Raw genomic sequence first — 17,152 nt, forward strand, 5'->3', positions numbered from 1 at the left:
GCTGACTGACAAAACCATTAGGTTTAAATAGTGGTGTGCATATAAGCAAAATTTCTGAATTCATTTAGTTTTAACATGAATTCCTTCCAGATCAAAGCCACTCATTGACTGTGGGAGTTAGCATTAGTGATGGCCAGTTCGTGAACGAATCGTTCTTTTGAACCGGTTCTTTTTAGTGAACTGGATGAACCAGTTCACCAAATCGGACTGATTCGTTCTAAACAGTTCGCGTCTTGAATCAGCGCTGATCCACAAGTTACTAAAGTTACTCACTTTCGGTCATGCCTGACAGCCCCTCCGACTCTAAATAAACTAATATCCCGGAGTATATGTAACTCCTGTACACTGAACTGAGACATGTTGTGCTGAGAGAACTGTGAGCGCGAGCTGTTGATACTGCGCATGAATCACTGAACCGATACAGCGAATCATAGGTACAGAACTGAGAAATGTTTCTTTAGGACGCGTCCGAGAACCGATGAGCTGTTGATACTGCGCATGCTTGAATCATTGAACTGATACAGCGAATCATCAGTACACTGAACTGAGAACTGTTTCTTTTGGACGCGTCCGACATACTGAGAACCGATGAGCTGTTGTTACTGCGCATGCGTAAATCACGGAACTGATACAGTAACAAATGTAAATGGTTATGATTTAATGTCTTATCAACGTATGAGTGTTTAACTCAGTTGCATTAATTTTTGAAACAACTGATGGAGCGAAAGAAACATTTCAAAATTATGCTTTTTTTTGTAAGTTTTTGTAAGTTACTGAAGATTAGTTTATTAACTTTATATCTTTAAGACACGTAAAACACCCACGTTTGCACATCAATGCCTGTACTGGGTGTTTTAGTTGCAAAACTTAAATGTAAGAAATGCATTCAACTAAAGTTATGATTACAAAGAACTTTTCAAATGTGTTAAATTGATTGTATTAATATCTGCCAGCAGCGGCGGGATGAAGGAATTTACGTCATTACGTCAGGACATAAAAGAACTGGTGAACTGGATTATTGAACTGGTTCATTAAAATGAAGTGTCCGAAAGAACCGGACTTCCCATCATTAGTTAGCATAACAGTGGAACAGGGGAAGTAACAAAGCATACACTTAATGATTTAACTGTGTCACTGTTTGCCTCTAATAATTTTGTGCATATTTTGACCCATGACAGAAACTGGGCTTATTGGTCCTGATTGGCTTAGGGCATTCTTAGAAAATCATATTTTTCTCTTCCTGAGAATGCTTATGACTAAGATTATCATTAGGGATAAAGATAGGGCTAATAATTAGGGCTGGTAAGCGATTAAAATTTTTAATCTAATTAATTACATGATGTGGTGATTAATTAATTTAATTAATCGCATTTAATTGCATGTAAATATTAGTTGAGAATTTCCCCCCAAAATGTCATTTAAAATGATTGTGTTTGAGGAAGATTGAACCAATATAACAAAAAGCAGTTTTTTATTTAACACAAGCCTATCACTTAGGCTACAATGGCCGTAACATTTTTTTATTATTGAACACTAGCCTATCACGTAGGCTACAATGGCCTATCACAGGCTACAAACAGTGATTTAACAAGAAACCCTAATTTCTTATTTCTCCTTCAACCAGTTGCTAAGACAAAGTAATTTGTTTACATTTTCTGAGTTTAAAGATGCCCTCTTCTTTTGCACATGCACATGTTGCCCACCAGTGAGAAAAGTCTTTTGCATGGTACAGTAGGTGTGGCCCTCTGCATTAACTGACCACCACCCTAAAGGACACTTATCCATCTCAATAGTGGGTTGAGCTCTGTAGTTTTGTAGTGCATTGCTAACATGATTTTCTTCCTCTGATTCTGAGTCTGACTCTGAACCCAGCAGAAGGATTCTCCTTTTCTTAGCTGGCTCATGTTCTTCACTGGGTTGTGGAGTATGTGTGCTGGGTTCTGCCTCCTGTAGTATTTTCTCAAGGCTGGACCACACCTGTTCTCTCTTTCCTCTTGCTAGGCACTTCAAGCCCTTAAAACTTGGGTCAAGAGCTGATGAATTCAGCCATTCATTGTTCATGACAGCTTGGCGTTCAGCAAGGTCTTTCTTGAAGGCAGTCTTGAACCTTGCCACATATGCTGGATCTTCATCAGAGACCCTCATTACATGGTTAAGGTGGCAGAATGCAGGCAGCACCACAGAGCATGAAACATAAGTTTCACCCCCAAGGAGTTCAGTCACATACCTGAGGTGGAAGATAACAAGGTCAAATACATTTCAGTACATTTAGTTTAGGCTAAGATAAGCATATTTAACATGAGTATAAAAGGTGATTTTAAAATTGCTGACTGCTGCTGAGTGGGACAAACTGCACAAGCTGCCACAAGAAAGTCTGCCACACATCCATCCCATTTGTGGTTCCAGCTATATTTGTTACACAGCTAAAATGAGTAGAGCTCTCACTAAGCAAGGTAAACATGCTTTTTACAAGAAAAAGCCTTTAACAGCCTCTTCATTCCGCAAGAGACGTGCGATCATATCGAGTGATGAGTTCCACCTCGTTGAAACGTCCTGTATCGGTTGCTCTCTTTGTTGTCCGATTGCTGTTTGTTGCTGATGTAGCTCCTCTGTGTTAGCAGGGCTGTGCTTAAAATGTCCTACAATTTTGCGACACTTTGTCATTGAATCAATAAACCCACTGTCCGAAAGGCAAACAGTAATGGTCCTCTGCAATATGTGCGCGGCACAGGGAATGTGATCAAACAGAAGTTTTCTTGCTGCTGCAACCATATTTTGCATGGTTAGATAGTGGTCACTTTTTCTGTAATGTTCCACTTGTCTGCCACCGTTAGGAACTGTTCTGCACATGTATCAGAATAATGCCGTGTCTCTGTTTTAAGTACCGTTAACGCAAAGGACTGAAGTGTCCAGTTACAATCGATGAAGTGCGTAGTAACACCTAGATAGCTGTGATTACTGATTGAAGTCCAGTGGTCTCCGGTCAGAGCAACATACTGTATTGTGCTTGAGTAAATTTTTCCTGTTTTGATAGTTTTTCGGTGTCATACAGCTGATTTATTCTCGAAAGTACTGTACGTCTCGCCGGTAGTGTGTAGCTTCTATCGGAAGACGCAATTCGAAAAGCATCCATTAACACCTTGTCTTCCACAATATTAACAGGCCTACAGTCCATTGCAATCCATTTAGATCTTGCATTTGTTAGTGTTTCTGAGGACGACTTACTTAATTTGCGGCGATTTTCAGTCAGCGTGGTTTGGCGGAACTGCAGAGCTCGCAATATGTTTTGAGTTCAGGTGGTATTTCATGCTAGAACTACTTCGATGGTAGGCAAATTCCTTATTGCAGAGAACACAAAGGACTTTGGTTTTAAAGTTGGAAAGAGTTTTGAATTTAAATTTGCCCTTCAGAAAGCCAGGCAGATCTGTGTCGTTTGGCATCATGCTTGACTAACTCGCCACTACAGCTTATTGCAAGATGTGTAGTCATTGGTACAGGTGTGGGGAGGGGCGGGGCGTGTTAAATGCGTTAAAAATATTAACGCGTTATTTTTTCTCATAATTAATTAATCTAATTAACGTGTTAAATTACCAGCCCTACTAATAATAAACACAGCCCTGTGCAATGTACAAAAAAATTTAAATAAACAAAAAGAAATGTATACTTTTTTATACTTTTTTATAGTTAGACCTAGCGCATGTTCTATGTGAATCGGCCAGGGCTATGAAGATCGTAAAGGACCTCAGCCATCCCAACAATGGACTCTTTTCTTTGTTGCGTTCAGGGAAATGCTTCCGCTCCTTGAAAGCAAACACAGAGAGAATGAGGAGAAGCTTCTTCCTGCAGGCCATTCAGAGTTTAAACCGGGAAACACCCAGGATCTAGTACGGGACCTCTCCCTCCATCTTCACTTTTTTCTCACTCACTCTCTCGCACTCATTTTCTACCACTTATCCGAACTACCTCGGGTCACGGGGAGCCTGTGCCTATCTCAGGCATCATCGGGCATCGAGGCAGGATACACCCTGGACGTAGTGCCAACCCATCACAGGGCACACACACACACTCTCATTCACTCACACACTCACACACTATGGACAATTTTCCAGAGATGCCAATCAACCTTCCATGCATGTCTTTGGACCGGGGGAGGAAACCGGAGTACCCGGAGGCAACCCCCGAGGCACGGGGAGAACATGCAAACTCCGCACACACAAGGCGGAGGCAGGAATTGAACCCCCCAACCCTGGAGGTGTGAGGTGAACATGCTAAACACTAAGCCACCGTGACCCCTTCACTTTTTTCTGCACAACCTTTTTTTGCACTATGACACTTTAACTCTGGACTGTCACTTTAACTCTGGACTTGCACAGCACAGTGCCCAGAATTTAAGCTGTTTTTTAAGTCTTTTTTTTTTTTTTTTTATGTGTATATATATATACGTATATATACGTATATATATATATTTATATATATATATATATATATATATATATATATATACACACAACTGGAGATCAAAATTAGAGAACAATTTCTAAACAATTGAACAATTCTGAAATAATGTCATCTTCACTGCTCAACAGTTGAAGGAGTTTTTGTCCTGTCTATACCATGCTACCAGAACACCTTTTCCACAAAATAACTAAGGCATTTCAACAAAAAAACATTATTTTGCAGAAAACACACCAATCAACTAGATTTAGAGAACAACAATGACTGTAGCATGGAAAAAGATTACAACAAAATTTTCTGAATGTTACAACAGTCAGCAATTAGTAGGAATCTTCAGCACATCTGCGGCCACAAGACAGCACTAGTCTCTCACACTGCTCTGGTGTGATTTTGGTCCACTCTACTTCCAGTCTCCTCCACAGTTCTGTGACTGTAGTGGGTTTCTTGGCCATAACTTTGTCGCCAAGGATTTTCCAGAGGTTCTCTATTGGGTTGAGATCAGGACTCTGGGCAGGCCATTATTTCAATGTTTTCAGTTTCAAGGCCTTACCCGTTTTGCTGTGTGACATGGAGCGTTGTCCTGCATGAACACTGCGGGCTGATTGGGTGATGAACGCAGGGAAGGAACCATATGTTGTTGAAGAAGGTTCTGATAAACATTTGCATTCACTCTGCTATGTAGCTGTACAAGAGGCCCAACTCCTGCTGCAGAAAACATGCCCCAAACCATGACACTTCCTCCTCCACTTTTCACTGACTTCTTTACACACTTTGGGTTCAGTCTTTCTCTAGTTTGTTGCCGAACATAATGTTTCCCATCGGACCCAAATAAATTAAACTTGCTTTCACCACTGAAGTGAACTTTGGACCAGTTCTCCTCTGTCCACACAACATTCTCCTCAGCAAAGCTTAGTCTAGCCTTTTGATTCTTTCTGCTAATGAGAGGTTTGGTCACTGCAGAGTGGGCTTTCAGTCCAAATGCTCTTAAACGTCGAGACACTGTATGACGAGACAGATCCTTACCCTGTTCAGCGCTGAACTGGTTCCAGCTGCAGTGTGGAGACGATTGCCCATTGAGATCCTCCGCAGTATCCTGTCCACTCTTGTATCTGTCTTCCGTGGACGACCAGCTTTCTTGGGGGACTTGAATGAGTTTGTGATGCTGTAAAGATTCAATATTCTTGAAATCACAGATTTGGAATGACTAACTTGTCTTGCTATGGCTGATAGGGTCATCCCTTTTGCCTTCATCTGGACAACATGCTGCCGGAGGCTTTCAGTCACTTTAGAACGGCCCACCATCTTACAGAGTCAGTGAAACTGGAAGTTAGGCTGCCAGTTAAATGGGGTTGACAGATAATCAAGAAAATTAACACCAGGTGCCAGATTAACACCAATAACTGGGAGGTACCTGAAAGTGTTCTCTAATTTTGATCAGTGTGTTTTCTGCAAAATAATGTTTTTTGTTTTTTATATATATATATATATATATATATATATATATATATATATATATATAATGTTTTTTTTAATTAAAAGGATTTCTATATTTTATCCACTCAATAGTCTACAATATAATATCCATATAAACGTAGCGTAATTATAATAATAAACCATAGTGGGATATTCAGTGATATTGGCTGTGCAATATCGACTTTTGTGATTGGCCAATACCAGCAGACTGGAGCCAATGGAAATGCTTCTCTCCTTCGGTGCACGTCTTTATTCCTCTGAGAACTTCAAAGCGGACCGCTTGAGGTAAATGATCTGGAATGATTAGTATATTAATTGATTTATGATGCCTACCCAGCTAACACACGACGTACTAGTTACGGAATTTATTGGTCATTTGTGGTAATTTCATGACTTACCAGCTGGCAACGTAACTGTTACGTCCCAGGGAGGTAATTTCATTACTATTACAATTATATAAACATTCATTTCCTTTTCTATTTAGGTTAGCTTGTTAAAACTTTTCAGTCTCAAAGTTTACCTTAAATAAGTCAAAATAGATTAAAGACACCATGCGAGTTGCTCTTTACACGGGAAACAAGAAGATTGGAACTGACCAGTGTACTAAATCCATAAGTGTCAAGACAAATACAGCAACAAGCAAAGAGGCATTGCAGAGAGTCAAGAAATGATGATGAAAATAATTATTATTAATACTTCAGTAAAGTTCATTAAATCTATTCTGTTGTTAGTGTGGTGTTTAAACTTATGAACTGTGTATGGACTGACAAAGGTGGTACACGAGGAAGCAATTTGACAACAATGCAGTAAATAATTTAGATGCATCAAAAAGCGTGCTCCTTAAGATACCAGCAGACAAGCTAATCCAGCACAAATTAGTGCATAAAATGTCACCAAAATGAAGTATTTGAACCTCATAATTAAATACAAAAGGAGGAGAAAAACTGCAAAAAGGTCCACATTTTGAAAAAAGAACCTCCCCTTTCAATAGGCTGGCTACGGACCTGGGGTCCCATTTATAAAACTGTGCGTAGGATCCCTACTAAAAGTTTATGTACGCCCAAAAGCCAAAAATGGCGTACGGCAAAAAATATTCCGATTTATAAAACCATGCGTACGCACTCCTGTAAGCAATGTTCCCTTTATAAATCACAGATCACCCGCAGATGTGCGTACGTGAACCAGCCTCAAATCCCGCCCTGTACACGCCCATTTTTAACCATAAATAGTCAATGCAAATCACTGCGTGAGCACGAGAGTGGACCTCGTTATAATGAGTTTCCTCTGCGCTCTGCGGGTTTAAAAATGGGTTGAGGAGTCAGCGTCTCAGGGGGTAGCCACTGTCGCCTGCAGGTTATAATTATATTAAAAGCAACATTGTTATAATTATATTAAAAACAAAATTGTTACAGTTTCTACTTTTTAATATTGTTAAACATAAGCAAATTCATTTTCAGATGGTGCCCTTATAGCAACATGACTGTAGTCAATTGCGCCGATTACATTTGGGAAACCAGACATTGCTGCAAATTGCATTTTAATTTCGGCCTGTTCTCGCACAGTGTATGGGAACCTGATGTATCGACTACCCATATTAAGTATACCATTCAAAACGACAGATATTATGGCACTCAGGGACGGCTGTGATATACCAGACCTATAGGGTGAGATGATAGATTCCAATAGAATTATTTCATATACAAAAAGGTCTTAGACACAAAGTTGAGGATTACTTGTAGTTTTTTTTATATAAATAATTTACCTGTCTGCCAATTCCCGCTGGAAACAGCCGGTTGCCAAGAACCCCAGAGTGGTGAGGACTTGTATTTGGACTGGGATGGCATGGTTCCGGCGTGTTGCCCTCTCTAATACTGGACCCAATTCATCACATAGATCCAAGAGCACAGCTCTAGGGAATCTAAATCGGCTTATTAGCCAGTCATCATAATGGGCCAGGAAATCATGGTCCCTGAAAACTCGTTCTCTCCTTATTCTGCCATTGGCGTAATCCTATAACAGTGCCAGCAGTGCCATCATGAAGCATTACATACCCGGGTCACCGGAGGATTTATATGTTTCTAGCAATTAGACTGGTCGTTAACACCTTGACAAAATCACAGAATTAGTTTGTGGGCGAAAATTTAAGACGAAAATGTTATAGTGAGCCTTGATGCCCAAAGACGCCTGAGGTAGGCACAGGCTCCCCGTGACCCGAGAAGTTTGGATAAAGCGGTAGAAAATTAATGAATGAATGAAAGAATGAATGAATGTTATAGTAAACACATGCTTCTTCATGACGGTTTTGTAATGAACACAGTAATAGTTAGGACCGATGATGAGTAGCGATTGTGCTTCATGACTGTATTTGCAGACTTTGACATTTTATGATATATGTACATTAAGGAAAATATTTCGTTTTTACACTGTGCTCTGCAGTTCTCTAATAAAAGGGTATTTCATGCTATTCTGTATCACATGTAGTCGTGCCAGCTCCTCCTGCGCTCCTGTTGTGGACAATGTGACTGTAAGGCAGCGCTGATTATTATTTTTTTTTTATATACATTTTGAATTACGTTTGGATTTTACTAGATGTATATAGCCTAAAACAATCGGCACAAACAACACTGTTGGATTTAATCTTCATAATAATGTGGATATAACGTATGAAATGGAGTGAAAATTATTCATTCATTCATCTTCTACCGCTTATCCGAACTACCTCGGGTCACGGGGAGCCTGTGCCTATCTCAGGCGTCATCGGGCATCAAGGCAGGATACACACTGGACGGAGTGCCAACCCATCGCAGGGCACATACACACACACTCATTCACTCATGCAATCACACACTAGGGACAATTTTCCAGAGATGCCAATCAACCTACCATGCATGTCTTTGGACCGGGGGAGGAAACCGGAGTACCCGGAGGAAACCCCCGAGGCAGGGGGAGAACATGCAAACTCCACACACACAAAGTGGAGGCGGGAATCGAACCCCGACCCTGGAGGTGTGAGGCGAACGTGCTAACCACTAAGCCACCATGCCCCCCCGAGTGAAAATTAAATGTCATTAATTCTTATAATCGCTCTTCCCACATTTATTTTCTACAATCTAACTTCAGTTCACGACCTCACCATCTGTGTCGCCAATTCCCTTTGTCTCCAGAATGTGCGTACGCACGTCTCAAAGTTTGCTTAAAGGTGCGCACATTTTCCCGTCAAGTTTGTTTTTTATAGATCACAACCTTTGCCTGGGAACTGGCGTACGCACGTTTCCAGCCCCGTTTTGTGCGTACGCACGCTTTATAAATGAGACCCCAGGTATGTGACGAATAAAATTTGATTTGATTTGATTTGATTTGATGTTTAAGTTTGAGCTGTCAGTCATATTTGTTTCTAATTTAGTGATTGACAGGTGGTTAAAAGGTTCCACCCACTTGTAATCCAACATACAGTAAAGGGAAACTGTGCATCCATGTCAAATAGTGCATTGTCCAATAAACTCAGAAAAAAAGATTTGTTTATTTGTTTGTTTGTTTTCATAAACCTTCTATTCACTCCCAAGGAAGTAGTGCTTCTAGGTGGTTATCAAAATGATGCATTAATAATTGTTCCATTGCTCATGAATCTTGATCTTCCCAATCAAACATATGTTTGCCAGTCTGCCAGTCTGCTGTGAAAAAAGCTGATTTTATCTCTGCTTTAACTTCCCATTTACTCCTTTGATTTTCTTGCGCTAACAGAGACCTGGATATCCCCACAGAACACTGCTACACCAGCTGCTTTATCCTCTGCCTATGCTTTCTCTCACTCACCACGAGAAACAGGCAGGGGTGGTGGTACAGGTTTATTGCTGTCAAAGAAATGGTGCTTTACACCTCTCCTCTTGTCACATTTAACCATCTCCTCTTTTGAATTCCATATAATTTCAGTTACCTCTCCAATCAACCTTGTTATCATTGTTGTTTACCGCCCTCCTGGTCCCCTAGGTGACTTCCTGGAAGAAATGGACACACTGCTTAGTGCTTTCCCTTCTGATAGCTCCCCCCTGACAGTGCTTGGTGACTTCAACCTCCCCTCTGACAAGCTACATTCTTCTTCCCTCCTGTCTCTTCTCGACTCATTCACCCTCACACTCAACAGCTACATCCCCACACACAAAGGAGGCAATGTCCTGGACCTAGTTTCACCCGTCCTTCTCCAGCTACAGACGTGACTGCTGCCCCACTACACGTCTCTGATCATCACCTGGTATCCTTCACCATCACTCTCCCTACCCTACCTAAAACTACCTCTCACCCCCTCGCTCTTACCCGCCGCAACCTTCACTCTGTCTCCCCTTCTTCTGTAGCTTCTGGCACTCTTTCTTCCCTTCCTGATCCTGAGTCATTTTCCTCACTACCCTTGGAGTCATTTTCCTCACTACCCTCGGCCACAGATACTTTCCTCTAATCTCTTTCCTCAACTATGGACTTCCTCTGCCCTATGTTCACTAAACCCAAGAAAACTTCTTGTTCTGCTCCTTGGCTTTCAGATGTGCTGCACAACAATCGAAGAGAGCTATCATCAGAGAGAAAGTGGAAGAAATCACAACTTGATACAGATCTTGATCCTTACCGAACACTTCTTGCCAAGTTCTCCTCAGATGTGACCTGCCAAGACTTCCTTCTACAAGGAAAAGCTTGAAGCTTCCTCACATGACCCTCGGAAATTCCACAACATCATCTCTTCTCTGCTCAACCCCCTGGCTCCACCTTCTTCATCCTCCCTGACTGCAGAAGACTTTGCTTCTTTCTACCAGGAGAAGATTGAGTAAATCTGCCGGACCTTCACTTCAGCCCCGACTGCACTTACATCTCAGAGTATGGATTCCCCTACACCTTTGTTGTCACATTTCTCAACTGTAGCAGCAGAAGAGATTTTACAGCTCATCCAGTCTTGCAATCCTACCACCTGCCCATTGGAACCATTCCCTTCCACTATGCTCCAGACCATCTCGCAAGACTTTCTGCCCTTCATTTCCACTATCGTCAATAGATCCATAGCATCTGGTCAGGTACCAACTACTTTCAAGAGAGCAAGGGTTATTCCCATCCTAAAGAAACCTGCTCTGGATCCATCAGACATCAGTAACTACAGACCGGTATCACTTCTCTCGTTTCTTTCAAAAATTCTTGAACGCATTGTCTATAATCAACTGTCTGTCTATCTCTCACAGAACAACCTCCAAGACCCCAACCAGTCTGGCTTTAAAGCAGCTCATTCCACAGAGACAGCCCTTTTGGATGTCTCTGAGAAACTACATGCTGCTAGATCAGCCAAAATGTCATCCGTCCTTATCCTCTTTGACCTTTCAGCAGCGTTTGATACGGTCAACCACAAGACTCTCTTGTCCACCCTCAGGATTCTTGGGATTTGCGGATCAGCTTGGGAATGGTTTGCTTCCTACCTGGAAGGACGCTCATATCAGGTAACATGGAGGGGAGTGACATCTGCGCCACGCAGTCTCTCCACTGGCGTCCCATAAGGCTCAGTACTTGGTCCTCTTCTTTTCTCCCTGTATACTCACTCTCTTACCACTGCTATGCTGATGATACACAACTTATCTTCTCTTTCCCACCCTCAGATGCCACAGCTTCTGACCGGATCTCAGCATGTCTGGCAGAAATTTCATCATGGATGACTGCTCATCAGTTAAAGCTCAATCCTAGCAAAACTGAAATGCTGTTCATCCCAGGTGATTCATCCCCAGGTCATGATCTTGCTATATCCTTGCACAACGATCTGATCTCCCCTTCAGCCACAGCTCGCAACCTTGGGGTAACCATGGACAATCAACTGTCCTTTTCCTCTCATGTTGTTAATGTGACTCACTCATGTCGGTTTCTTCTCTACAACATTAGAAGGATTCAGCCATTTCTGTCCACACAGGCTGCTCAGGTACTTGTTCAGTCTCTTGTCATTTCTAGACTGGATTACTGCAACACACTGCCGGCAGGTCTACCTATGAACGCAATCCGTCCTCTGCAAATGATCCAAAATGCAGCTGTCCGGCTTGTTTTCAACCTGCCAAAGTTTTCGCATACCACCCCGCTGCTGCTTATAGCCACTGCTCCCTCCACTGGCTTCCGGTAGCTGCGCGCATCAGATTCAAAACACTGATGCTGGCCTACAAAGCCAAAAATGGACCAGCTCCCTCTTACCTCAAAGCCCTCATCACTCCTCGCACTGCACCCCGCACCCTCCGATCTACCAGCACTGCTCGACTGGTTCCACCATCTCTCAGGGTAAGAGGCAAGTATACTACAAGACTCTTCTCTGTTCTGGCACCAAGGTGGTGGAATGAACTTCCCCTAGAGGTCCGGACAGCAGTCACTGGCTATTTTCATGCGGCGGTTGAAGACCTACTTATTCAGGAAACACTTCAACTGGCACTTCTTTCCTTATCTTTTGCATTAAAAAAAAAAAAAAAAAAACTTTGACACTTTTTCATTGTAACTTTGAACAAATGTTTTAAACTCATGATATCTTAAGTATGTAACTTAGTGAGCCAGCATTAATGTATTCAATGTTAGAGATTTAAGCACTTATGTACATCGCTCCGGATAAAGGCGTCTGCCAAATGCTGTAAATGTAAATATGTGTGTGAACATGTAACAAGCACCAAGAGAAACACTGGCTTCAATAAGTCTGTATTATCTCTTTGTCTGTGGCTTCATAATGGATTGCACTGTTCACAGAATACATTTGATGTTAAATGAATGAAGAGTGTGAAATTCCAGGTAAAATACTGAATTCAAGCAACTTTGCTGAATAATATAATAACTTTGGTAAACATTTCAATATGTTTATAGTAGTATGAGCATACATTATGATTTATATAAGGGCTTCGTGTGTGTGTGTGTGTGTGTGTTTGTGTGTGGGGTGTGTGTGTATGCGTACAGTATGTGTGTGGGGTGTGTGTGTGGGGGGTGTGTGTGTGTGTGTGGGTGTGTATGTGTGTGTGTGTGGGTGTGTGTGTGGGTGTGTGTGTGGGTGTATGTGTATGTGTGTGGGGTGGGTGTGGGGTGTGGGTGTGTGAGTGTGTGTACCTTCCCTCAAAATCTAGAATATGTTCTTTGGTTTGTTTGCATGTGTGGTAGAAGGAGAGCATGAGAGAGATAATTTCTTTAAAAAATCAATCCCAAACAGCTTGAGTTGTGTCCATAGGAGTCCAACAAAGGCATACCTGCAGGCTTGCCAAAATCTCCATATGTGTACCATGAACAGTTGCACCATTTTTTTCAGTATGTTGGAATGAAAAGAAATAAAATAGAAATATTGTTTAAGGAGGATGCTTTTAATGACTTTTTAATGTTTTACATACACATGTCTCTGAAAGCAGGTCACTGCAGAGTAAAATAAAAGATCATGGAAATTGGTGGATGCATACAAAGTGTTTTCAACACAGTGTTTATATCAGAAAAGAAGTAAAATAATTTTTGTAAAAAACCTGTAATTTTGGTCAATTTTATGGATAAATTATATACAAAGCTAGTTAAATAGGGTAAATTAGTTTGATATGTTCTCTAATTTTGTTTAATTTGATAACAAGTTAGTTTTGTCAGTTAGCTTTTCAGGTTAGCTAGATAGTTACATTTGTAATTTAGCTTGTTAAATTAACTAACTAGTTAAGTTTTATACATTTTCATAATAAATAATCTAGTGATTTTATTGCTTATTGCACATTATGTGTCTGTTTACATTCACTTATTCATTCCACCAGTGAAAGTGACCAAAATAGAAGGAAATAGAGAATTAGGCAAATGAACAGAGTGACTTAATCACAGATAAGTAAGGAGATGATAAGGTCACAATAGTTTAAATATAACATGATGATGCCAAGACTGATATGGAGGATACTGATAAACAAAGCAATAAAACTAATTAGGCAACAGTTTTATTGTCTATAAGTGGATTTTGGTTTTTAGAGATAGGTCAGGCATCTTTAAGTGGAAATTGGATAGAATGAAATTGCAGTGTTTGCATTTTTACTTTTGGTGGTAAATAGATTTTAAAAACCTAATTTCTGGTTGAAATGTATGCACAAGTTAAACATAGTTCAGTTCAGGAATACATGTACCTGAAGTGATAATGAGAACAATACTAGTATACTATTACTAAAATGATACTTAAATACTTACACAAAATCTCAACGTGGAATGAACAACATTATTAATTTCATTTAGATAATTTGCATACATATATTTCTTTTACATGTACCTATTGACATTAAAATATTTTAGCTTTGAGATACTAAATAAAAATATACTGGTAAACAGTAGTCAGCATTTCTAACACACTTAACACAACATATTGTTCTCCCTGACCTTTAAACATAGTGGTGAAGTGCACTCTTTTCTCTCTGCTTGTTCTGTAGGTGGAAGCTTTTTAAAAAGAACTGGCCAACATTACTAAATTACACTCAGGGTTAGCTAAAGTCATATAGTCAATGGTAAATTATTATAACCTTTAGATAATTTTAGCTGCCTTGGTTCATGCATAGAACTAATCTCTGAGGGTCTGTTACATTTTACATCAGAAAATACATGGTTTTACTACATAACTGTCAAGAGCTCCAGGTGCATGATTTGTATCTGCTTTCATGAGGCATGACTGTCATGTGTAAAATTGTCAACCACAACCTTACAATTATTATGAAGTAACCCAAATAAAACACTGGAAAATACTGGGGCAGATATCAAAGTCTTCTGAACTGATAAACCTATAGGCTGACACTGGGTACTGGGAATGGGCAGGTTTAAAAATTGCAGTGTAGCCAGATTCACTAATGTAGAAGTCATATGAAATTCTATAACAACAATTTTACTTAAAAACAGGGTGGTTAAGACCTTTGCACACTAATGTACAAGAAAACATTTAGTGTTTTAAATTAACTATTTCTTATTTATATTTAATGATCTTGTTTACATAACCTCTGCTAAAAATCATCAGATTAATTTTGCTTACAATTCATCTGATAATTTATTATTCTATTTTTAGACTAGTCTTGCTTGTTTGGACATAATTACATTCACGTTATGACCCCCCAGTTACTTTAAATGAGTTCTCTGCCAGTTTGATATGTGTACTAATTTTACAGAGGGAAGACAAGAAAGCCTGAGAAAGTGGAATATTTCCAGCCCCCCATCAAATTGCCCCGTTCCAGTTTAAGGTAGGCCTTGTCACCTCTTTCCATTATCACCAATCCAGCATTAGTGGCTGCCTCTCTGGTTACATCCTGGTCACCAGCAAAGGCAGAAATCATTGGCCATCCATTTAGCATTAAGCTAACCTACAACAGATAAACAGTAGAAATTTTTTATAATATTTTATCATAACTTGATTAAAATAAATAATCTTTTTCCATGATGAAGCATTAATTATATTGTAAGATATACCTGTATGGTTTGCCTGTTGTAAGCTTTCACTACGTGGAAGTTAAAGCTGTACACCCCTCTCCTTGGAGCCAAGAAGACACTACTCTCCTGGTCAAAATGCCCACCAACATTCACCAAAATCTGTAAAGAAGACTAGGCAGTAATACAGATATAGTAAAAAAAAAAAAAAGACCAGATAGCTTTATAGTTGCTGATTATTTCTGTTTACCTGATCAAAGTAGATAATCATAGTACGATTGCTCATATCTGTGGGTTCATGGTTAGTTTGGCGAGTGGCAGAGAAGGCCACTCGGCCAGTGCCTGAGCGTACTGACATCCCAAGTGCATTATTTGCTGGTTCTGAAGATGGTGTTGAGTCACAGACCACTAAACATTTACCTTCCAGTACAATCGGCTCAGTGTCATTCTGACTTGTAACCAACGAGGGATACCACAGCAGAATTAACCCCATAAGAGTGGGGAGTCCAGTGGATAGACAACTTAACATTGTATTCATACTCATAAATGGTGTTGATATCTGCTATTCCACCTAATACACTGATAATGTACAAGGTAATTTTTTTGTAATAAAAAAGGGCTAAAAGGCCTCTCTTGTCCAGTTTTCTTACTCTCTATAACTTGCAACTACTGTGATTTTCTTTATGGATTCTTTAGAATCTGTGGGAAAAGCATATGTACGTTTTTTTATAGAAAATAAAAATTGAGAGCCACCATCAAATCATCTGTGAGAAGAGAAAGAGAAAAAAGAAGACCGAGATTAGAATTAGATTAGAAAGAGGTCTTGATCTGCAGAAAAGCCTTGTCAACCAACAGGTAATCTAATATAGAGCAGAAGAATAAAAATTGTTCATCATCAGGTAACATATTGGATTACTGTCAACATAGGGAAACAGAATCCAAGAGGGAGTATGTGCCAGGAGGAGAAAAAGGAACAACTCCACTGAGTGACCATCTGTCTTTCACACGCTTCCTCTCCCTCCTGATGTTCCATAACATGCACCCACCGACATAGAGCATCCATAGCTATTCCTATTTCTTTAGTATATTATATGAATGGCATCTCTGTCATTTCTAGGCACACTGATTAGACGCATTTTTAACATTCATAAAATTTAATCAAATTTGAATAATTAAGTAACACTATTTGAATTTGATTATTTCTACTTAACTAACTGAAAGTTTCAACAAAGTAAGAAAAATATTTAAAACACTAAATTAAATGACCAAAAAAACATATGCTTTAACACATTTCTTTGTTTTTATTAATTGTTTCTCTACATTTATACAGACTGAAGAGAACCCCCACCTTTAAATTAAACTTCCAAATTACATTTTATTCCCTATATCACTATCAAACAACAATGGCTGTCCACTAAGCATAATATCATATCTCTATAATTAATGAAATATAGGATGTTTCAGAGTTATTGCTTAGTAATTGAGAGAATATGTCACCTGTCTTGTGTAGCCATTTCTTCTTTGCAGTGCAGGATAAGGCAAGAAGAGACTGGAAGTGCTGTGAAGCATATGACTCCTGCTTTATTTATCCCATCTACCCAGGACCCTCCCTTTAGCACAGCCCACACACTGCAAATCTCTCTGTTTTTTTTTCTCTTATTCCTTTCTCTTTTATATATCAGCAGCAAAATGTGCAAAAATATGTTAAAACATTTAAAAATAATAATTCCCTTTACTGCAACAACTTTATATCAGTCTAACATAATATAACATATATTATCAACTATCATCATATAAACATTAAAACTGCATGATACTCCACACTAAT

At 39.8% G+C, this 17,152-nt stretch overlaps 1 protein-coding gene across 1 annotated transcript; it reads right to left on the minus strand.

The window, feature by feature from the left end:
• Positions 1-13,260: 13,260 nt before the first annotated feature.
• On the minus strand, positions 13,261-16,874 carry cbln12 (cerebellin 12). Its single transcript, XM_060873393.1, has 4 exons — positions 16,822-16,874; positions 15,575-16,088; positions 15,367-15,486; positions 13,261-15,260 (listed from the first exon to the last, which is right to left on the minus strand). Exons 2-4 carry the CDS (start codon positions 15,866-15,868, stop codon positions 15,063-15,065), a joined length of 612 nt encoding a protein of 203 aa, XP_060729376.1. The 5' UTR covers positions 15,869-16,088; positions 16,822-16,874; the 3' UTR covers positions 13,261-15,062.
• Positions 16,875-17,152: the final 278 nt, after the last annotated feature.

Source organism: Tachysurus vachellii, chromosome 7 (genome assembly GCF_030014155.1).
Source record: "Tachysurus vachellii isolate PV-2020 chromosome 7, HZAU_Pvac_v1, whole genome shotgun sequence".
Taxonomy (NCBI): domain Eukaryota; kingdom Metazoa; phylum Chordata; class Actinopteri; order Siluriformes; family Bagridae; genus Tachysurus; species Tachysurus vachellii.

What these genes read in the sequence shown, in the direction of transcription:
- cbln12 (XM_060873393.1), bottom strand. Translation starts at nt 15,868, where the DNA reads ATGAGTATGAATACAATGTTAAGTTGTCTATCCACTGGACTCCCCACT. An exon ending in TGATTATCTACTTTGATCAG is followed by an intron (nt 15,487 to 15,574) that starts GTAAACAGAAAT and finishes TCTTCTTTACAG; the next exon opens with ATTTTGGTGAATGTTGGTGG. An exon ending in ACAACAGGCAAACCATACAG is followed by an intron (nt 15,261 to 15,366) that starts GTATATCTTACA and finishes TATCTGTTGTAG; the next exon opens with GTTAGCTTAATGCTAAATGG.